At 40.1% G+C, this 19,601-nt stretch overlaps 1 protein-coding gene across 1 annotated transcript in view; it reads right to left on the reverse strand.

Annotated features, from left to right (window-relative positions):
• Positions 1-441: 441 nt before the first annotated feature.
• Positions 442-19,601, reverse strand: part of LOC124795087 (syntenin-1-like) — a 48,246-nt gene continuing 29,086 nt past the window's right edge. Inside the window, exons 6-7 of the mRNA XM_047258916.1 lie at positions 13,291-13,554; positions 442-675 (exon numbers count right to left, since the gene is read on the reverse strand). Of these exons, the coding sequence (XP_047114872.1) occupies positions 621-675; positions 13,291-13,554 (319 nt within the window). The 3' untranslated portion in view covers positions 442-620. The remainder of the gene's footprint in view (positions 676-13,290; positions 13,555-19,601) is intronic.

A 19,601-nucleotide genomic window follows, 5' to 3' on the forward strand; every position in this document is an offset into this window, starting at 1 on the left:
ACAAGTCTCTTCAAATTTTGATTAAGTTATTAGACAATATTCTCGAAAAATGAAAGCAGAACAGAACTGGCAAGAGTTATACATTTATAAATAAAGCTTATCTGAAACAAAGTAAATTTAAAATTATTTTGTATACGAAAATGCATAAAAGAGAGCTTTTTAATTTGGGCACATTCCATCACAGACTGAATGCTACAATAAGAATACAAGTGTGAATCTCTTCAATCGCTTCAAATATATTTAGATGTCTATTTAAGAACAAGTTTATATATTATGTTGAATATTTCAACGACTCCTTTATAAACTTTTAACACTTAGTCAAATTCCTTTCAACATGTTATAAACTGCATCATACAAGCAAACATTATAAACAACACAAAAGACAACACACACTGCCAAAGCAAAAATAGCTATCCATGTAAGGATATATAACAGTTCAAATGAGGACAAATGTATTTTAATCAGATAACTAACTTGGCATACATATATTTTCATGCAATAACACAAGTTTCCATTAATGCAGAGATATCACTGATATAGTACACAAAAATACATCAAAGGAATTTCACAATATTACAGAGGTAATGGCAAAAGACACAATATAAAACAGTCACCTGTATTTAGACATCTGGAATTGAATGGTCCATTGAGCCCTTCAGCAAACTTGTTGACATCCTGGAAAACAAAAACAGGAAACTCAAAAATGTTCATTTGAAAATGAGAGACCTCACTGCCTTCAATATACTTTCACTACACCATGTAGACAGAAAACACTGATACAACAAAATGACTTTTCATCACAAAAATGATTAAAATGATATTATACTAGCTGTCTCCATACAAGACAACCATATGCAGAACAATGTGCGAATATGATGTACAGCATAAGCCAAAGGCTGTAGGGAAAATATACACAGAACATTATCCACAAAGAACAATAAATTTGATATACAAATTTGTGATTATTCATTTAATAATAAGATTTATCAGATTCTCCCACAGTATTTCATGACAAAATAGTTCAAAGGTAAATGGCTGGATGTCAGTGTCCAATGGGCACAATATTTCAGGAATCACGTTGCCACCATCAGGTGTGTTGATGTACTGACCAATGGCCAGTGCAACACTTTTATCTCCTCCCCCGTCCTTCAGCATACAACATCTCCTCTCCCACTCCTCCTGCCAATACAGTCCTCCGTTCCAGATTTGTACCCAGGTATACATTCTGCCAACACCTCTGCTGTTCCTCCACCTGCCCCCAAAGTCAGTTCCTTGTGGGGTATCTCCATCTTCTTCTTAATCATAGTAACTGCAGCCTCACAGATATTAATATGGATTTAGCCACTGTCATGACTTATCAGTGTTTCCCTCACTCGAATCTCAATAAATTCTTTAATAACACAGTCCTAAAACTTTGAGGCCTGTATCAGAACCTTAGTATGGTTGTAATTCATGACCGCTGATCTGTGACGACTGCTGCAGTCGGTATATTGCTGGTGTTCTTGACAGCGATCTTCGAGGACACGCACCATCTGACATATATGTCTTGCTGCATTGGCATGGTATCTGAAGGACCCAGTTTTCCATAGTCAGACGTCGTCTTTTGACACAACAAAGCAGTATCCATGTGCTTGTTGATAGATGGAAAACATCTTCACTTTATGTTTCTAGAGTTCATCATATCTTTCCAGGTAGTATATCACAAAAAGGAATAAATGCAATGGCTACATCCTCCAGAGATTCCTGTTATGTTTCCATTACTTGTAAAACAGGTGTGGGACACACGGCTCTCCGAATCTGCCAAACCTTGCAGCCATTCTTCCGGACACCATACTCAGTTCTTGGTTGAGACTTTCATTGTCAGTGAGGGCGCAAGCCCTATGTACCAATGTTTTGAGCACACCATTCCTCTGCAATGGGTGGTGGCAGTTGTCCTCATGTAAGTATATGTTGATGTGCGTGTCTTCTTACGGAAGGGGGACCACTACATCTACTTTTGACTTCCATGCTAAAACTGATGTTCTGATGTATGGAACAGAGATGAATGAGAAAGTCATTCAGGTTGTATCATTCATTTTGCTATCTGACAAAGACACCCTGTACTTAGTGCAAGAAACTTGTACATTTCCAGTGTGCTGATTCCAGGGCTTCTTCCTCAAAATGTTCGACATACATGCTGGCGATAAATGGTGAAAGTCGACTCCCCGTTGCTACTACTCCTGTCTGGTCACAACAGCCACCATCAAAAAGAAAGTACGTTGACATCAATACATGCCCAAAAAGGTTTGTCACCTCTATATCAAATTTCTGGCCAATAAGTTCTAATTATCGTCGTAAAGGTAGTCTACAGAAAAAGAGAGACACCATCTGAGCTTGCATGGATACTGATATCCTTCAGCTTAAAAGCATCCCACAGAGTTGCGAGTGTGACGTGAATGCTTCCCACATATGGACTAAGCAAATACTTCAGGCAAGTGAGTATCTCAAGGCACCAGAGTTCTAACAATGGGGCTTAGGCAGCCCATCTTTGTGAACTTTGTGCAGTCCATAAAGTCTCAGTGGAACTGGTGTTTTCTGTTGCAGTTTCTTAACAACCTCGGTGGCAAGCCGGCTTCTTTAAGAACCCACTAAGCATTTTCTCAATGTAATCCTGGTGAGACAGGATGACAGTTTTTTGCCATTGATTGACTGACTGATTAATTGAGGGAGGTTATTGGACTAAAAAATGAGGTCATCAGTCCCATGATTCCAAAGATACATGCGGAAGAGAATGTGTCTGCTAAAAGTGGATGGGTCCAGTCAGAGGAGTCAAACTATAAAACGAGGATGTTAAAACACCCACAGTAGAAGGTATATAAGTTGTTGTTGTTGTTGTGGTCTTCAGTCCTGAGACTGGTTTGATGCAGCTCTCCATGCTACTCTATCCTGTGCAAGCTTTTTCATCTCCCAGTACCTACTGCAACCTACATCCTTCTGAATCTGCTTAGTGTATTCATCTCTTGGTCTCCCTCTACGATTTTTACCCTCCACGCTGCCCTCCAATACTAAATTGGTGATCCCTTGATGCCTCAGAACATGTCCTACCAACCGATCCCTTCTTCTGGTCAAGTTGTGCCACAAACTTCTCTTCTCCCCAATCCTATTCAATACTTCCTCATTAGTTATGTGATCTACCCATCTAATCTTCAGCATTCTTCTGTAGCACCACATTTCGAAAGCTTCTATTCTCTTCTTGTCCAAACTATTTATCGTCCATGTTTCACTTCCATACATGGCTACACTCCATACGAATACTTTCAGAAATGACTTCCTGACACTTAAATCAATACTCGATGTTAACAAATTTCTCTTCTTCAGAAACGCTTTCCTTGCCATTGCCAGCCTACATTTTATATCCTCTCTACTTCGACCATCATCAGTTATTTTGCTCCCCAAATAGCAAAACTCCTTTACTACTTTAAGTGTCTCATTTCCTAATCTAATTCCCTCAGCATCACCTGACTTAATTAGACTACATTCCATTATCCTTGTTTTGCTTTTGTTGATGTTCATCTTATATCCTCCTTTCAAGACACTGTCCATTCCATTCAACTGCTCTTCCAAGTCCTTTGCTGTCTCTGACAGAATTACAATGTTATCGGCGAACCTCAAAGTTATTATTTCTTCTCCATGAATTTTAATACCTACTCCGAATTTTTCTTTTGTTTCCTTTACTGCTTGCTCAATATACAGATTGAACAACATCGGGGAGAGGCTACAACCCTGTCTTACTCCCCTCCCAACCACTGCTTCCCTTTCATGTCCCTCGACTCTTATAACTGCCATCTGGTTTCTGTACAAACTGTAAATAGCCTTTCGCTCCCTGTATTTTACCCCTGCCACCTTTACAATTTGAAAGAGAGTATTCCAGTCAACATTGTCAAAAGCTTTCTCTAAGTCTATAAATGCTAGAAACGTAGGTTTGCCTTTCCTTAATCTTTCTTCTAAGATAAGTCGTAAGGTCAGTATTGCCTCACGTGTTCCAGTGTTTCTACGGAATCCAAACTGATCTTCCCCGAGGTTGGCTTCTACTAGTTTTTCCATTCGTCTGTAAAGAATTCGTGTTAGTATTTTGCAGCTGTGACTTATTAAACTGATAGTTCGGTAATTTTCACATCTGTCAACACCTGTTTTCTTTGGGATTGGAATTATTATATTCTTCTTGAAGTCTGAGGGTATTTCACCTGTTTCATACATCTTGCTCACCAGATGGTAGAGTTTTGTCAGGACTGGCTCTCCTAAGGCCGTCAGTAGTTCCAATGGAATGTTGTCTACTCCGGGGGCCTTGTTTCGACTCAGGTCTTTCAGTGCTCTGTCAAACTCTTCACCCAGTATCATATCTCCCATTTCATCTTCATCTACATCCTCTTCCATTTCCATAATATTGTCCTCAAGTACATCGCCCTTGTATAGACCCTCTATATACTCCTTCCACCTTTCTGCTTTCCCTTCTTTGCTTAGAACTGGGTTTCCATCTGAGCTCTTGATATTCATGAAAGTCGTTCTCTTATCTCCAAAGGTCTCTCTAATTTTCCTGTAGGCAGTATCTATCTTACCCCTAGTGAGATAGGCCTCGACATCCTTACATTTGTCCTCTAGCCATCCCTGCTTAGCCATTTTGCACTTCCTGTCGATCTCATTTTTGAGACGTTTGTATTCCTTTTGGCATGTTTCACTTACTGCATTTTTATATTTTCTCCTTTCATCAATTAAATTCAATATTTCTTCTGTTACCCAAGGATTTCTACTAGCCCTCGTCTTTTTACCTACTTGATCCTCTGCTGCCTTCGCTACTTCATCCCTCAAAGCTACCCATTCTTCTTCTACTGTATTTCTTTCCCCCATTCCTGTCAATTGTTCCCTTATGCTCTCCCTGAAACTCTGTACAACCTCTGGTTCTTTCAGTTTATCCAGGTCCCATCTCCTTAAATTCCCACCTTTTTGCAGTTTCTTCAGTTTTAATCTACAGGTCATAACCAATAGATTGTGGTCAGAGTCCACATCTGCCCCTGGAAATGTCTTACAATTTAAAACCTGGTTCCTAAATCTCTGTCTTACCATTATATAATCTATCTGATACCTTTTAGTATCTCCAGGGTTCTTCCATGTATACAACCTTCTTTCATGATTCTTAAACCACGTGTTAGTTATTATGTTGTGCTCTGTGCAAAATTCTACCAGGCGGCTTCCTCTTTCATTTCTTAGCCCCAATCCATATTCACCTACTATGTTTCCTTCTCTCCCTTTTCCTACACTCGAATTCCAGTCACCCACGACTATTAAATTTTCGTGTCCCTTCACAATCTGAATAATTTCTTTTATTTCATCATACATTTCTTCAATTTCTTCGTCATCTGCAGAGCTAGTTGGCATATAAACTTGTACTACTGTAGTAGGTGTGGGCTTCGTATCTATCTTGGCCACAATAATGCGTTCACTATGCTGTTTGTAGTAGCTTACCCCCATTCCTATTTTCCTATTCATTATTAAACCTACTCCTGCATTACCCCTATTTGATTTTGTGTTTATAACCCTGTAGTCACCTGACCAGAAGTCTTGTTCCTCCTGCCACCGAACTTCACTAATTCCCACTATATCTAACTTCAACCTATCCATTTCCCTTTTTAAATTTTCTAACCTACCTGCCCGATTAAGGGATCTGACATTCCATGCTCCGATCCGTAGAACGCCAGGTATATAAGGGTAGTCCAAATCTAAAAACAGGGAAAACCGAGGGATAAAATAGTGGTCTTTGCAAAGGGGAGTGGTCATGGGACTTTTTTTGCCTTTGTTGATTGATAAGACCATGATATATTAGTTCCTGTATGACTGTCGTCTCCCAGCCAGAGGAGTTCAGTTTCACAGGTTTTGTTCGCATAAGAGCAAGACAGGTTTTGTGATGAACTACTTCAGCGGACACCGCTGTCTTACTTCTGGGACTGTGTCATTAAAGAATCAATCTAGATTGAGCAAGGGAAGCATTTATCAATCGTGGTAGTGGCTATATCATTGCGAAGGCCTTGGAACCTGTAATTACATGTTCCAGTCACATTAACTTGACCACCGCCTATTTTTAGGTTGACATATAATAGTTACTCACAGATGACATGTGGCAGCACTAGCAATGGAGGGTATATAATGTGTGTCGTGGGACATGGAAAACAGTGAAGTCCTCATCATAATGCAGAAAAGGAGAGATTCATCCGATGTCCAAAAGGATATGATGATAAGCTTTCCGGTCAAGGGTGGAAGCATTACCACGGGCCATTCATGACAGGGGAGAGCAATGGCTGTGGAGATGTGTACAGGGGAACAGATTTGCAACTTTCAAACAACTGACCACCCAGATGAACCAAGGGGCAACCAACTGTGTCTCCTACACGACTGTTCAGCAAATGTTGCTGTGTATGGGCCTCTGTAGCAGGCGCCTTGTTCATGCGTGCTTGCTGACTGCTATTCATAAAGGATGAAGTCTGGATGTCCACTGAATGGCAACAAGTGGCCTTTTCAGATGAAGCACATTTTATACTGCATCAAACAGGTGGCTGTTAGCATGCATGGTGCGAAACATTAAGGCAAACCTCCTGCAACCAAGAGGGAGCGTTATGGTCTGGGGAATGTTTTTTTGTGGCATCCCTTGGTGATCCCACAATTCTGAAAGGCACAATGAATCAACAGAAGTATTGTACATTCTTGGGTAAAATGTAGTGGCCTAATGCCTCCTTTGAAACTCTGCAGTAAGTAGTTCTTATCAATTTATAATCTGCTTACGGCTTGTTTTCTGTAATTAACTTGTGTAAAGTGCCGCAGAAGCAAAATCAATGAAAAATAAGTTGCAAAAGAAAATATGAAGAGAAGATTCTCACACTAGTCAAAGAAAATGACTTAAGCGAGTTTGTCTGCATGGTCATCTTCCACAGCAAGCACAGAAATATTTGTTTTGTAAATAAAAACCATTTCTCCCAGATGCATTATGCCTTTGTTTACTTTAAGGCGTCTTCAGTGGGTTTTGACACGTGTTATTTATAAATTACAAAATGTTCACGTCTTGTTTTTTTATGTAAATAAGTAATTACTTACAGTTCTTCTCATTTTTCTTTGGTATCTGTGTTTCCTCTTGTCTGGTCACAAGCTGGACATTGCACTACAACTTCTTTTGTGAAACAAATGTATGTTTTCAAGTTACGAACTTTTTTCTTCAAAATGTTCATATTCTTTGCCCTTGTTGTTATGGCGCAATATTAGTCTTTGTAACTAGTGGTAGATATTTGATCAAAAATTGTGATTTAATGACATAACTACTGTGAGTTCACTATAGGTCTCATCCCATTTGGTTTGTTTACATACATGTTGCCAACCTACCAAAGTATAAGCTAAAAACTACTATTCATTTCTGTTATGTTTACAGCTGTGTGTGTGTGTGTGTGTGTGTGTGTGTGTGTGTGTGTGTGTGTGTGTGGGGAGGGGGGGGGGGAGGGGGATGTTAGTAGTCATTCAATGTGCGTTTTAGAATGCTGAATATGAATGTAATAGTTGTCAGAGGGGGGTTGAAAGCTAATACCACACAACCTCTTACCACTCATTTGTCCATGAATCCCACCACAAGACATTTAAACCAAAACTCAAATCAGCTGAACATCAAAACTTTCAAACACTCTCTGACAGGTATAACATTCATATTCAACATTCTACAGCTCGCACTAAATACTCCCCCTCCCCCCCCCTAAAAGCACACAAAACATATATACTCTCTCTCTCTCTCTCTCTCTCTCTCTCTCTCTCTCTCTCTCTCTCTCTCTCACACACACACACACACACACACACACACACACACACACAAATGAATGAATGGACAGTAGTTTTAAGCATATATTTTCTTTATTTCCATTAGGTTGGCAACATGTCCATATAAAAACCAAACAGGATGGTAAAAATAGTGAACTCAACAGTAATTACGTCTTTAAATCACAGTTTTCAATCAAATACCTCTGGCTAGTGACAGAAGACCAATAGAGTGCCACAACAACCAGGGCTAACAATACGAAAGTCACGAAGAAAGAAGTTTGAAACCTTAACGCCTATGTATCTTTCATAAATGAAGTGGTAGTGCGACCTCCAGCTTGTGACCAGAAGAGAGGAAACATAGATGACAACTAAAAATGGGAAGAACAGTAGATAATGAAAAACGAGGCATGAACTGTTTCATAATCTACAAATAATCATATCAAAACGAAACTGTAACATTCTAGATCCCACTGAAGATTAAGACCACCACCAACAACAATTTACAGTGTTTCTTTAAATTTTCTTGTTGACAAAGACCCAACAGTAACTAACTAAAGGAGGACACCCTCTTATGTGTTATTTTCCAAGTTCAAGGAGAGCCTGGAAATTGAAGTCGGAAAAAATTAAACGTCAACCTGTCAAAAAGTGCTGGGCAAACACATCAGATTTCCTACACACGAGACGAAGTGAATCTTCATATTGTAAAATTGCCTTTCTAAACTATTTTTGTTCTTCGATGAGAATTTCATGGGTGAAAAATGCACATTTCATTCAGTCAATAAAATTTTATTGACTATGTTGTATTCAATGACAGAAAGCTGGGGGGGGGGGGGGGGGGGGGGGAGAGAGAGAGAGAGAGAGAGAGAGAGAGAGAGAGACTGTCAAACAAGGAATTTCATAAAATAATTATGCTGTAGGAGCGGACTATTTAATTCACAAAGCAACTGGGCATCTGGAAAACAGGTTTTATGTAGTGGGCCTCATACAAGCAGCATGCTCCTGAGGACGGACAAGTGAAAAGGTTAACACTGAGGCATAAAATTATGAGACCACCACTGTTACAGGAGGTTGACTGGGAGGGGCACAGAACAAAATAACTTTTACCAATGGTGGCCTTTTAGGTCAACAGGCCTTAAACCATGTTATTTTTACCTATGGGTAGGAAGTAAAACTACTTTGTTTGTCCCACTAGAGCCTGTTGCTCTTCAAGAGCAAAGACTTCAAGCTGTTGAGACTGTGAATTCAATAACTAGGGATAAGCAAAGTTGTGTGAGGTGAGAAACAAGTTCCACGTGGAGCTCATCTTAAGTGCATGGTTCTTTGAACCTACTGCAATTTAGTAACAATGGAAATATGTTTCTATCTACATCACTATAAAAGAATAATAATAATAATAATAATAATAATAATAATAATAATAATAACAACAACAATAATGTAATGAATATAATAGAGGGAAACATTCCCAACAATTACGTTTGTTATTGTCACTGTTGCATTTCGAAATCTTTTCTGTCGTCTTATTTTCTCTTTCTGTTTTTGCCAGTAGTTTCACATTGTATTCACCTTCTCCTTTTTACCGTAATCTACTATACAATTTTATCCCGCCTATATATACTCAATAATACGTAACCCACTTCCAAACCATAACAAAAAAAAAAAAATTCCGCTTTCAACACTACCGCTGCTATAAAATCCACCGTTTCTAGTTCACAAACAGTTCCTTTCACCTATTAAACAACCATTTCGGCTAGTTCTAATAACTTTCGCTTTATTTCCATTTCCGTTTTTCCCACATCACTGATAATTTTTAGCCGCTTCCCACAGGTTTTAACGTCATTATTTCTTCGTCAGACAATTGTTAGCCTCATTTTCATAATCTGCCACCACAAAACCCCTCCTTTTAATACATTTACACGCAGTTTTTTTCGAAATTTTCCTGAATTTCTTCACCCTTTAACGTGTTTTGGCGGCAACACAACCACCTAACCTTTGTGCACATCGTTGTCTACCAACCCAAGTTCACCACAGGATCAACATAGCCCAGCTTTAACCAACACTTTTTCGCCTTTTTCACACCAGATCTCCAGTTGCTTTCTAGTTCACCTTTATCTCTCCCCATATATATTTTTATTTTCATTTTCATTTCAGCCTCATGTTACACTTTCCACCTTCTAATACCATGTCACCCTCACAACACCCCCACAACGACCCCATTAAGTTTTATTTACATTCCCTCCACAAACATGCCTTCGCCCTAGCCAGATTACGCTCCCATATTTTATTTTCTCAGGCTTGTCTGACATTTGGCATTACCCCCAAATGCCTCACACTTAAAGTTCCCATCTCTGGCTGCAACTCTTCTTTCCATCAGTCCCTATACCAGTTCCAAACTGAACACTCCATTGCCCTCACCCACCTAATCCTTCACCTACACATCAACTCAGCCAATGAACACACCTGTCAACTCCTATCCTTAATAAAAGTCCTCAATCTTCCCTCTCCCACATCCACACTGGCTGTTCAGAGCATCCTCCTAGAGGCCAACCGCAAATTAGAACAGCATGCCACCCTCCACCTCAAAAAACTATCCAATCTCCTGGTTTCCCATCTCCGGAAAGGCAACTCACTCACCCTTCACAACCTTTCCAGCAAACCTCAACCTCCTCTCATTGCACACAAACCCAGTCTCTCCCATCTACTCAAATCTCCCGCTTCCAGCTCCACTCCCTCCAAAACCTCAAAATTCCAATCAACACAATCTGGAACCACAACACCCTAATTCAGTAGTTAACCTTTCCTCCAAACCTCTCTCCCAATCCGAAACCTCTGTTCTATCCAAAGGCCTCACCTTCAGCCCCACTCTCAGATTCAACCAAACAGCCCTCGTCAAAGACTTACTGTCCTACACTCGTACTCTCTGCTGGAAATATCACTTTGCCACAAAGAAAAATGATCCTAATCCTACTCCTAATGATCCAATTCCCCAAGACACTATCCAAATTGAACCCTGCCTGGAACAGTTCCGTCCTCCTTCACAGCGGGACCCACCTCCTCTTCCTCAAAATCACCCTCTCCAAACCTTCCAGGAATTTCTGACTTCCAGTCTTGCCTCTCAATCCTCCTTAAAAAACCTTAATCCTACTCCCAACATCACCACTGCTGAAGCCCAGGCTATCCGTGATCTGAAGGCTGACCGATCCATCGTCATTCTTCCAGCGGACAAGGGTTCCACGACCGTGGTACTTGATCGTCTGGAGTATGTGGCTGAGGGACTGCGTCAGCTTTCAGACAACACCACATACACAGTTTGCCAAGGTAATCCCATTCCTGATGTCCAGGCAGAGCTTCAAGGAATCCTCAGAACCTTAGGCCCCCTACAAAACCTTTCACCTGACTCCATCAACCTCCTGACCCCACCGACACCCCGCACCCCTACCTTCTACCTTCTTCCTAAAATTCACAAACCCAATCATCCCGGCCGCCCCATTGTAGCTGGTTACCAAGCCCCCACAGAACGTATCTCTGCCTACGTAGATCAACACCTTCAACCCATTACATGCAGTGTCCCATCCTTCATCGAAGACACCAACCACTTTCTCGAACGCCTGGAATTCTTACCCAATCTGTTACCCCCGGAAACCATACTTGTAACCATTGATGCCACTTCCTTATACACAAATATTCCGCACGTCCAGGGCCTCGCTGTGATGGAGCACTTCCTTTCACGCCGATCACCTGCCACCCTACCTAAAACCTCTTTCCTCATTACCTTAGCCAGCTTCATCCTGACCCACAACTTCTTCACTTTTGAAGGCCAGACATACAAACAATTAAAGGGAACAGCCATGGGTACCAGGATGGCCCCCCTCGTACGCCAACCTATTCATGGGTCGCTCAGCGGAAGCCTTCTTGGTTACCCAGGCCTGCCAACCCAAAGTTTGGTACAGATTTATTGATGATATCTTCATGATCTGGACTCACAGTGAAGAAGAACTCCAGAATTTCCTCTCCAACCTCAACTCCTTTGGTTCCATCAGATTCACCTGGTCCTACTCCAAATCCCATGCCACTTTCCTTGATGTTGACCTCCATCTGTCCAATGGCCAACTTCACACGTCTGTCCATCAAACCCACCAACAAGCAACAGTATCTCCATTATGACAGCTGCCACCCATCCCACATCAAACGGCCCCTTCCCTACAGCCTAGCTCTTCATGGCAAATGAATCTGTTCCAGTCCGGAATCCCTGAACCATTACACCAACAACCTCATAACAGCTTTCGCATCCCGCAACTACCCTCCCGATGTGGTACAGAAGCAAATAACCAGAACCACTTCCTCATCCCCTCAAACCCAGAACCTCCCACAGAAGAAACACAAAAGTGCCCCACTTGTGACAGGATACTTTCCGGGACTGGATCAGACTATGAATGTGGCTCTCCAGCAGGGATACGACTTCCTCAAATTCTGCCCTGAAATGAGATCCATCCTTCATCAAATCCTCCCCACTCCACCAAGAGTGCCTTTCCGCCGTCCACCTAACCTTCGTAACCTCTTAGATCATCCCTATGAAATCCCCAAACCACCTTCCCTACCCTCTGGCTCCTACCCTTGTAACCACCACCGGTGTAAAACCTGTCCCATGCACCCTCCCACCACCACCTACTCCAGTCCTGTAACCCGGAAGGTGTACACGATCAAAGGCAGAGCCACGTGTGAAAGCACCCACGTGATTTACCAAATGACCTGCCTACAATGTGACGCATTCTATGTGGGAATGACCAGCAACAAACTGTCCATTCGCATGAGTGGACACAGGCAGACAGTAATGAGGATCACCCTGTGGCTAAACATGCCTTGGTGCACGGCCAGCACATCTTGGCACAGTGTTACACCGTCCGGGTTATCTGGATACTTCCCACTAACACCAACCTATCCGAACTCCGGAGATGGGAACTTGCCCTTCAATATATCCTCTCTTCCCGTTATCCATCAGGCCTCAATCTCCGCTAATTTCAAGTTGCCACCACTCATACCTCACCTGTCATTCAACAACATCTTTGCCTCTGCACTTCCGCCTCGACTGACATCTCTGCCCAAACTCTTTGCCTTTGAATATGTCTGCTTGTGTCTGTATATATATATATATACAGAGAGAGAGTGTATACCCGTCCTTTTTTCCCCCAAGGTAAGTCTTTCCGCTCCCGGGACTGGAATGACTCCTTAACCTCTCCCTTAAAACCCACATCCTTTCGTCTTTCCCTCTCCTTCCCTCTTTCCTGACGAAGCAACCGTTGGTTGCGAAAGCTTGAATTTTGTGTGTATGTTTGTGTGTCTATCGACCTGCCAGCACTTTCATTTGGTAAGTCACATAATCTTTGTTTTTAGATATAACAATAATGTAAATATGACATCAAAACAACAAATAGTAAATGCAGAAAAGTTACTCTTTAACATACTCACTTCTTCACCATGTGCTCATATACAAAGGCTGGCATTATTGTAACAGTAACAACTTGGCCACCTTCTTCAATTAAGTTAGTTATTTCTTTATCTTTTAGCCCAACAACGTTCTGTCCATTGACTTCCAGTAGATAATGTTCTATAAGCAGTCCATTGCGTGCAGCAGATGAATCTTTCACAATGGCGATGATCTTTCCATTTTTAAACTGAAATCCAATTCGACCAACACTGTCCTTGTGCAAAGTAACTGTTCGCTCAAATGGCCTGTAAACAATATTATTACAATACATTATTTTTTTATGCAGGCAGTACACTGGAAGGACAGAAGACTAATAAAGTAACTGTACATAACAATGCGTATGTTCCAAAATTCTTTTACCAAAAAAAGATGAAGTACATATTCCAGAACTTGAATCAAGAACAACTGCCAACAAGAGTAACAGGTGCCGATATCCTCGGTATAGCAAAGCAGATTAAATGACGTAATAGAGGAAAGACCACCAGCCCAGATTGTATACAAGATAGGTTCCTTTCAGAGTATATGATACAACAGCTCCATACTTTGCAGCCATATACAACCACTTGCTCATTGAAACATCTGTACCTAAATACTGGAAAGTCGCACAGGTACCACCAGTGATCAAGAAAGGAAATAGGCATAATCCTCTAAATTACAGCCTCATGTCACAAATCACTGACAACTATCAGCAATAGGATTTTGAAACATATTGTGTGGAAGCAAGCAAGAGCTAAGAGGCATGTGAAGTATTCATTTTCCTCATTGCTAGGCCAACATTAAGACAACATATGTCTTGAGCAGCTAACAAAGAGACTGTGCCATACACTTATATAAAATTAGAGGTTTAAATACTGTTTCAAAACTTTTTCAGATAATGTTTGCATTTTTTTTTAAATTTTAAAATTGCATAATATTAAGTACAGATACTTCTCCTTCTGCAATTAGGTTCAGTTTATCATAAAATGTATGGTAGAAGTATTCATGAAGCTACTTCTTTTACTTTGTACTTAAATTTTGTAGAATGAATTTGATTAATTGATCTTTATTATTAAGCTACAAAGCCAAGATACTAGCACAATATTGATTACATGTAGTAATTAAGCTTGGAGTATGGCACTCAATTTATTAAAATCTCACCGACCATCACATCCGTCCTCAGAGTTGGAAAATGCTGACGGAATTTGCATTTTACAGTGTCGGTGAAGCAAAAGACCATCAAAGGGCACCATGGATGTCGGGAATCGAACTCTGCTGTAACTAGGGGGTGTGATACCAGCAACATCTCATAGTCTGATTGGAATCCAGTCAGCAAGTACACACAATACCAGAAGTCACAGCACATGAAGTTGGCTGGGTTGGTCATCAAAATATAGTGCAGAAAATGGAAACTACAACTATACTGAACACATGGAAGCTCACTTTTAAGTGGCACCAAGTTTGAAGATAATATGGTAATTTTACGAAGGTACAGAAATTAAAAAGAGATGGTTCAGAGGTAACAACTACCCTCGGTTCAAAATTTGAGAGTTACCTGGTTAAGGATTTTATACAACATAATGAAGTTAGCCCTCAACAACTAACAATGAAATAAATAATAGTGTAGACATAAAGGGTGCCGGCTGAGTGTTGCTGCTGACGGTGGAAGGAGTTTTGGAGTAAATGTTTCCTTCACTGTTCACATCAAGCATATATAAAGAACAAAGTGTCTGCACCTGGGAGATTATTCTATTATATTTTGACTAAAGTTCAGTTTTGATCACACCATTTATGTTTCAATGATATAGGTAATCTGTTTCGGTTATTTTTACATAACCATAATCAGACCCAGACGAAGTTAACTTCGTAGCAGCTGAGGAGAGCTCTGCCTACCATCCTAAGGGAGCCATGGGTCTGATGATGGTTATGTAAAAATAACTGAAACCGGTTACCTATATCATTGAAACATAAATGGTGTGATCAAGACTGAACTTTAGTAAAAATATAATAATCTATTGATCACCGTTTTCCAAAAATGTTTACTAAGATTATTCTATTGTTTTCAGTCACACGGAAATATGCCAAGTTCCCCTACAGATTTTGCTGTGATTTTGTATGCCACTTAAGCCCCAAATTCTGTTAAAGATGACTTGCATTTTTGTGTTTCGGTCAAATGCTATAGTGCTTCTAGCTTCTGAAATTGTGTAAAAGTAAACTTAATTCAATTAATAATTTATTTGGAAAGCCCAAGTTTCATTCTTTGTGTATTGATTTGTGTGCTACCTGCTGTAATATAGAAAACCACGTGACAGGCATCTGAGATTATTCTCTACTTTTAAGGTGAGCAATTACCTTTACGTAATTACTGACACAGCACAGAAATCATCTCTAAAATGTGTCAAGTGCTCTGGGTGACAAGAAATTATTCAAAACGGATACTTGTGAATGTGAAATTTAGACACAAATATACTGATCTGACACAAATATATTTATCAGTTAAACGGCAGCACATTTTTATTTATTGTCAAAGTTCCAGACTTCTTTGCATTATTCAGAGTTAGAACATTTTATCTCAGTTTCAGTGAGCTTAGTAGTGGACCTTCAGGAACAGCACCTTCTCCATCACTATCTGGCTGTTCACAAGAAAAGTTTTTCAGCCCTTGTAAAAGGCTGTGGTATCCAAAAACTGCATAAGACTAACAACCAATAACTACATTTCAACTTAAAAACTAAATAACCGAACTGAATAATTCCTACCCGCCACTGCACAATATACTGTGTTCGAACATTATGAATTACCTTAATGAAAACGATTTATTGGCAAATAGCCAACGTGGATTCAGGAAAAATCATTCTTGTGAAACACAACTAACTATTTAATCTCATGAAGAAATGAGTGCCATGAACAGGGTATGTCAAATTGATTCCACATTTTTAAATTTCCAGAAGACTTCTAACACCATTCCTGACAAGCGACTTATAATCAAATTGTGTGCCTATGTATCGTCTCAGTCTGAGACTGGATTTGCGAGTTCCCATCAGAAACGTCACAGCAGTAAATGATGGAAAGTCACCGAGTAAAACAGAAGTAATATCTGACATTCACCAAGGAAGTGTTATGGGCCTCTGCATTCCTGATCTACATAAACAATTTAGGAGATAATCTGAGCAGCCTTCTTCGACTGTTTGCAGGTGATGCTGTCATTTATCATCTTATAAAGTTACCAGATAATTAAAACCAATTGCAAAATGATTTAGACAAGTTATCCGAATGGTGTGAAAAGAGGCAACTGACTCTAAATAACAAAAATTGTGAAGTTATCCACATGAATACTAAAAGAAATCCGCTACATTTCTGTTACAAGATAGATCACACAATTCTGAAGGACGTGAATTCAACTAAATACTTAGGGATTGCAATTATGAGTAACTTAACTTGGAATGGTAACATAAATAATATTATGGACAAAGAGAACCAAAGACTGATTTATTGTCAGAACACTTGGAAAATGCAATAAGTCTACTAAAGGGACTGCCTACGCTATGCTTATCCAGGGTGTATAGGTGAACAAGGAAAAAAAAATTTCCGGGTCTCCCGGTTAAAAATACACTTTCTCCCAGGCGAAAATACACTTTTTCCGTGTTAAGTGACAGTATACTTTCCCTCAGAACTGCAAAATCTGTCAATCACTTGAATGGTTATGGTTTTATACATCGGCTTATAATTTCCCGGCACTTTAGAAAACACAACATAGGTGAAGAAAAAAAAAAAAAGTTTTGGAATGTTCTTTGATATGCAGCAACATGTACGCTGCATATTTTCAAATTACAAAAGTATAAATTCGCATTCCACCGAACTCCGCATGTTACTTTCCGAAGCATTGAAATCAAGACTGCGATCCGCTTTTGAAAGCCAGTCATAGCTCATGTCACGATATCTCGCCAGCCGGTAACAGCAGATATTCAGAGCATAGGACAAGTGATGTAGTCAGTCAATAGCAACTGTTGAGTAGCACAAACATACAAATAGGAAAAGTCCATGGTTTAAATTAACATACATAGTGTTGCTACAAGAAAGCAAAGCTTTCATATATAATATTTGTCTCTAAGATTAATAAGCTACAAGAGAAGCTAAGCTTTCACATATAATGTTGAGCTTTTTTGCGTGTTTTACACTTTAAGATACATCACACAAATGTGCCAGTAAAATATTTAATACTGACATAAATCTCTGATCTTCTGGGTTCGAAATTCTTCTGAATGGTTTGTCATCAAAGAGTTGGCTTTTAAATGAGAGTAAAATGCTCTGCAATTTAAGAAATTCATCGTACATTCTCGCATATAGTTCATCTCATGTAAAAGGAAATTTACTTCAAAAATAACACTTTTCAAACCACAATTTGCAATATTTTCCCACAATCTGTTAGAAATAGATTTGTTCCATCAGTTGCCAGAGAGCGCAAGATAATAGGCACCACCGTGCTTGCGCAGCTACAATGACGTAGGAAGCCCATATGTTCCTATGTGTAAAATATTAAAATATCTCAAGTTATGTCATAAAAGAAATAAGACATCAGAGGATACTCCAAGAGCATAGGAATTTCATGACCCATACTGAAATAAATAATTCGCCTTTAAGTGCATATTCGTGTATCCAGATCCCCAACGAAGTAGACCTTGACAGATATTAAGCTTTTCAGTGTGGTTCTCAGGATGTAAATTTTCTTGGAGTACCAGTTCTGTATTATCTCATGTTTGGTTCTTTATTATGGCATAATTCCATATGTGCTAAAAGATGAAAACGTGCACTTTAAATGCACTGAACAGTTGAGACTAGCCAATAGTGTGGAATTAAACACTTCATTTCAAATAAAGTGGCTGCCTCAGCAGAAAAGATAAATAAAAGTCGAATTCCTTTAGCAAAGGGACAAAAATAACTTCATTGTTCTGCAAGGTGATTAATGCTTGATTGTCAGAAAGGTGTAAATAAAATAAAATCTGAAACTAATAACATATTTTAGCCATCTGTAATTATGTGAATGTATTTTAATTCATCTCAATAGCTCCCAGTCACAGAAATCACTTTTTTTTTTTCAATTGACATGAGCAGTAAACGAAGAGGGAACAGAAAAATCAATAATGTAAACACGGATCATGTGGAGACTATCCCCTCCCCCCCCACTATAACTCAGACCACTCTGCGCAACAGTCCCTGATCTATTTCAACCAGGGCAATACTAGATGAAGGGCGTCCGACCCCTCCGTCCGCGTCCCTAGAGCGTTTAGGATAGGAGGTCAAAAATTATAAAAGAAGAAAAAACGACTTTTCAAAAATATGTTCATTTTGTAGCACATATCTTTCTGAAGAGTCTGATGCATAAAACATATAACTGAGGATGTGTAAGAAGTTTTATTTGGTCTTAAGTGTGCCAAAGTGCAGTGCCACGCCTCTTCACACAGCATTCTTCTACCACGTCACTGTATTTCGCACTGTGGAACTCAAATGTGTATATTTTCTAATGGATACCATCAAACTATATTCAGGATAGCGGAAATTAAAAAGCCCTGTGGCGTCTCTCCTGCTCCCAGTTGGCCGGTTTGACATCCTACCCCTCTTATTTTTTAGAAAATCCCTTGCAATTAATACCGGATGGGGTTATTTGTAACCAGAAGAGCAAGAACGCTTCAGAAAATTTGGACTCTTTATTGCCTATTAGCTAATAACTTCCTGTTTTGTGTGACATAAAATTAAACATAAAACCAGACAATGGAAAATCCAGCATGGAATGTAACAATACGATAGAAGGAAAGTTGCTACTCAACATATAGCGGAGATGCTGAGTCGCAATAGGCACTATAAAAAGATTCACACAATCATAGCTTTCGGCCATTAAGGCCACACACACACACACACACACACACACACACACACACACACGTGCAACTTGCACACACGTCTGCAGTCTCTGAGAGCTGCAACTACACTGCAAGCAGCAGCACCAGTGCATGATGGGAGTGGCGACCGGGTGGGGGTAAGGTGGAGGCTGGAGAGGGGAGGGGGGAGGGATAGTATGGTGGGAGTGGCGGACAGTGAAGTGTTGCAGTTTACACGGAGGGCAGGAGAGAAGGTGTGGAGCGGGGAGGGGGTAAGTAGCAGAAAGGAGAGAAATAAAAATAAAAAGAAATTAAAAGATTGGGTGTGGCAGTGAAATGACGGCTGTGTAGTGATGGAATGGGAACAGGGAGGGGGCTGGATGGGTGAGGACAGTGACTAACGAAGGTTGAGGCCAGAAGGGTTACAGGAATGTAGGATATA

This window comes from Schistocerca piceifrons, chromosome 1 (genome assembly GCF_021461385.2).
Source record: "Schistocerca piceifrons isolate TAMUIC-IGC-003096 chromosome 1, iqSchPice1.1, whole genome shotgun sequence".
Taxonomy (NCBI): Eukaryota; Metazoa; Arthropoda; class Insecta; order Orthoptera; family Acrididae; genus Schistocerca; species Schistocerca piceifrons.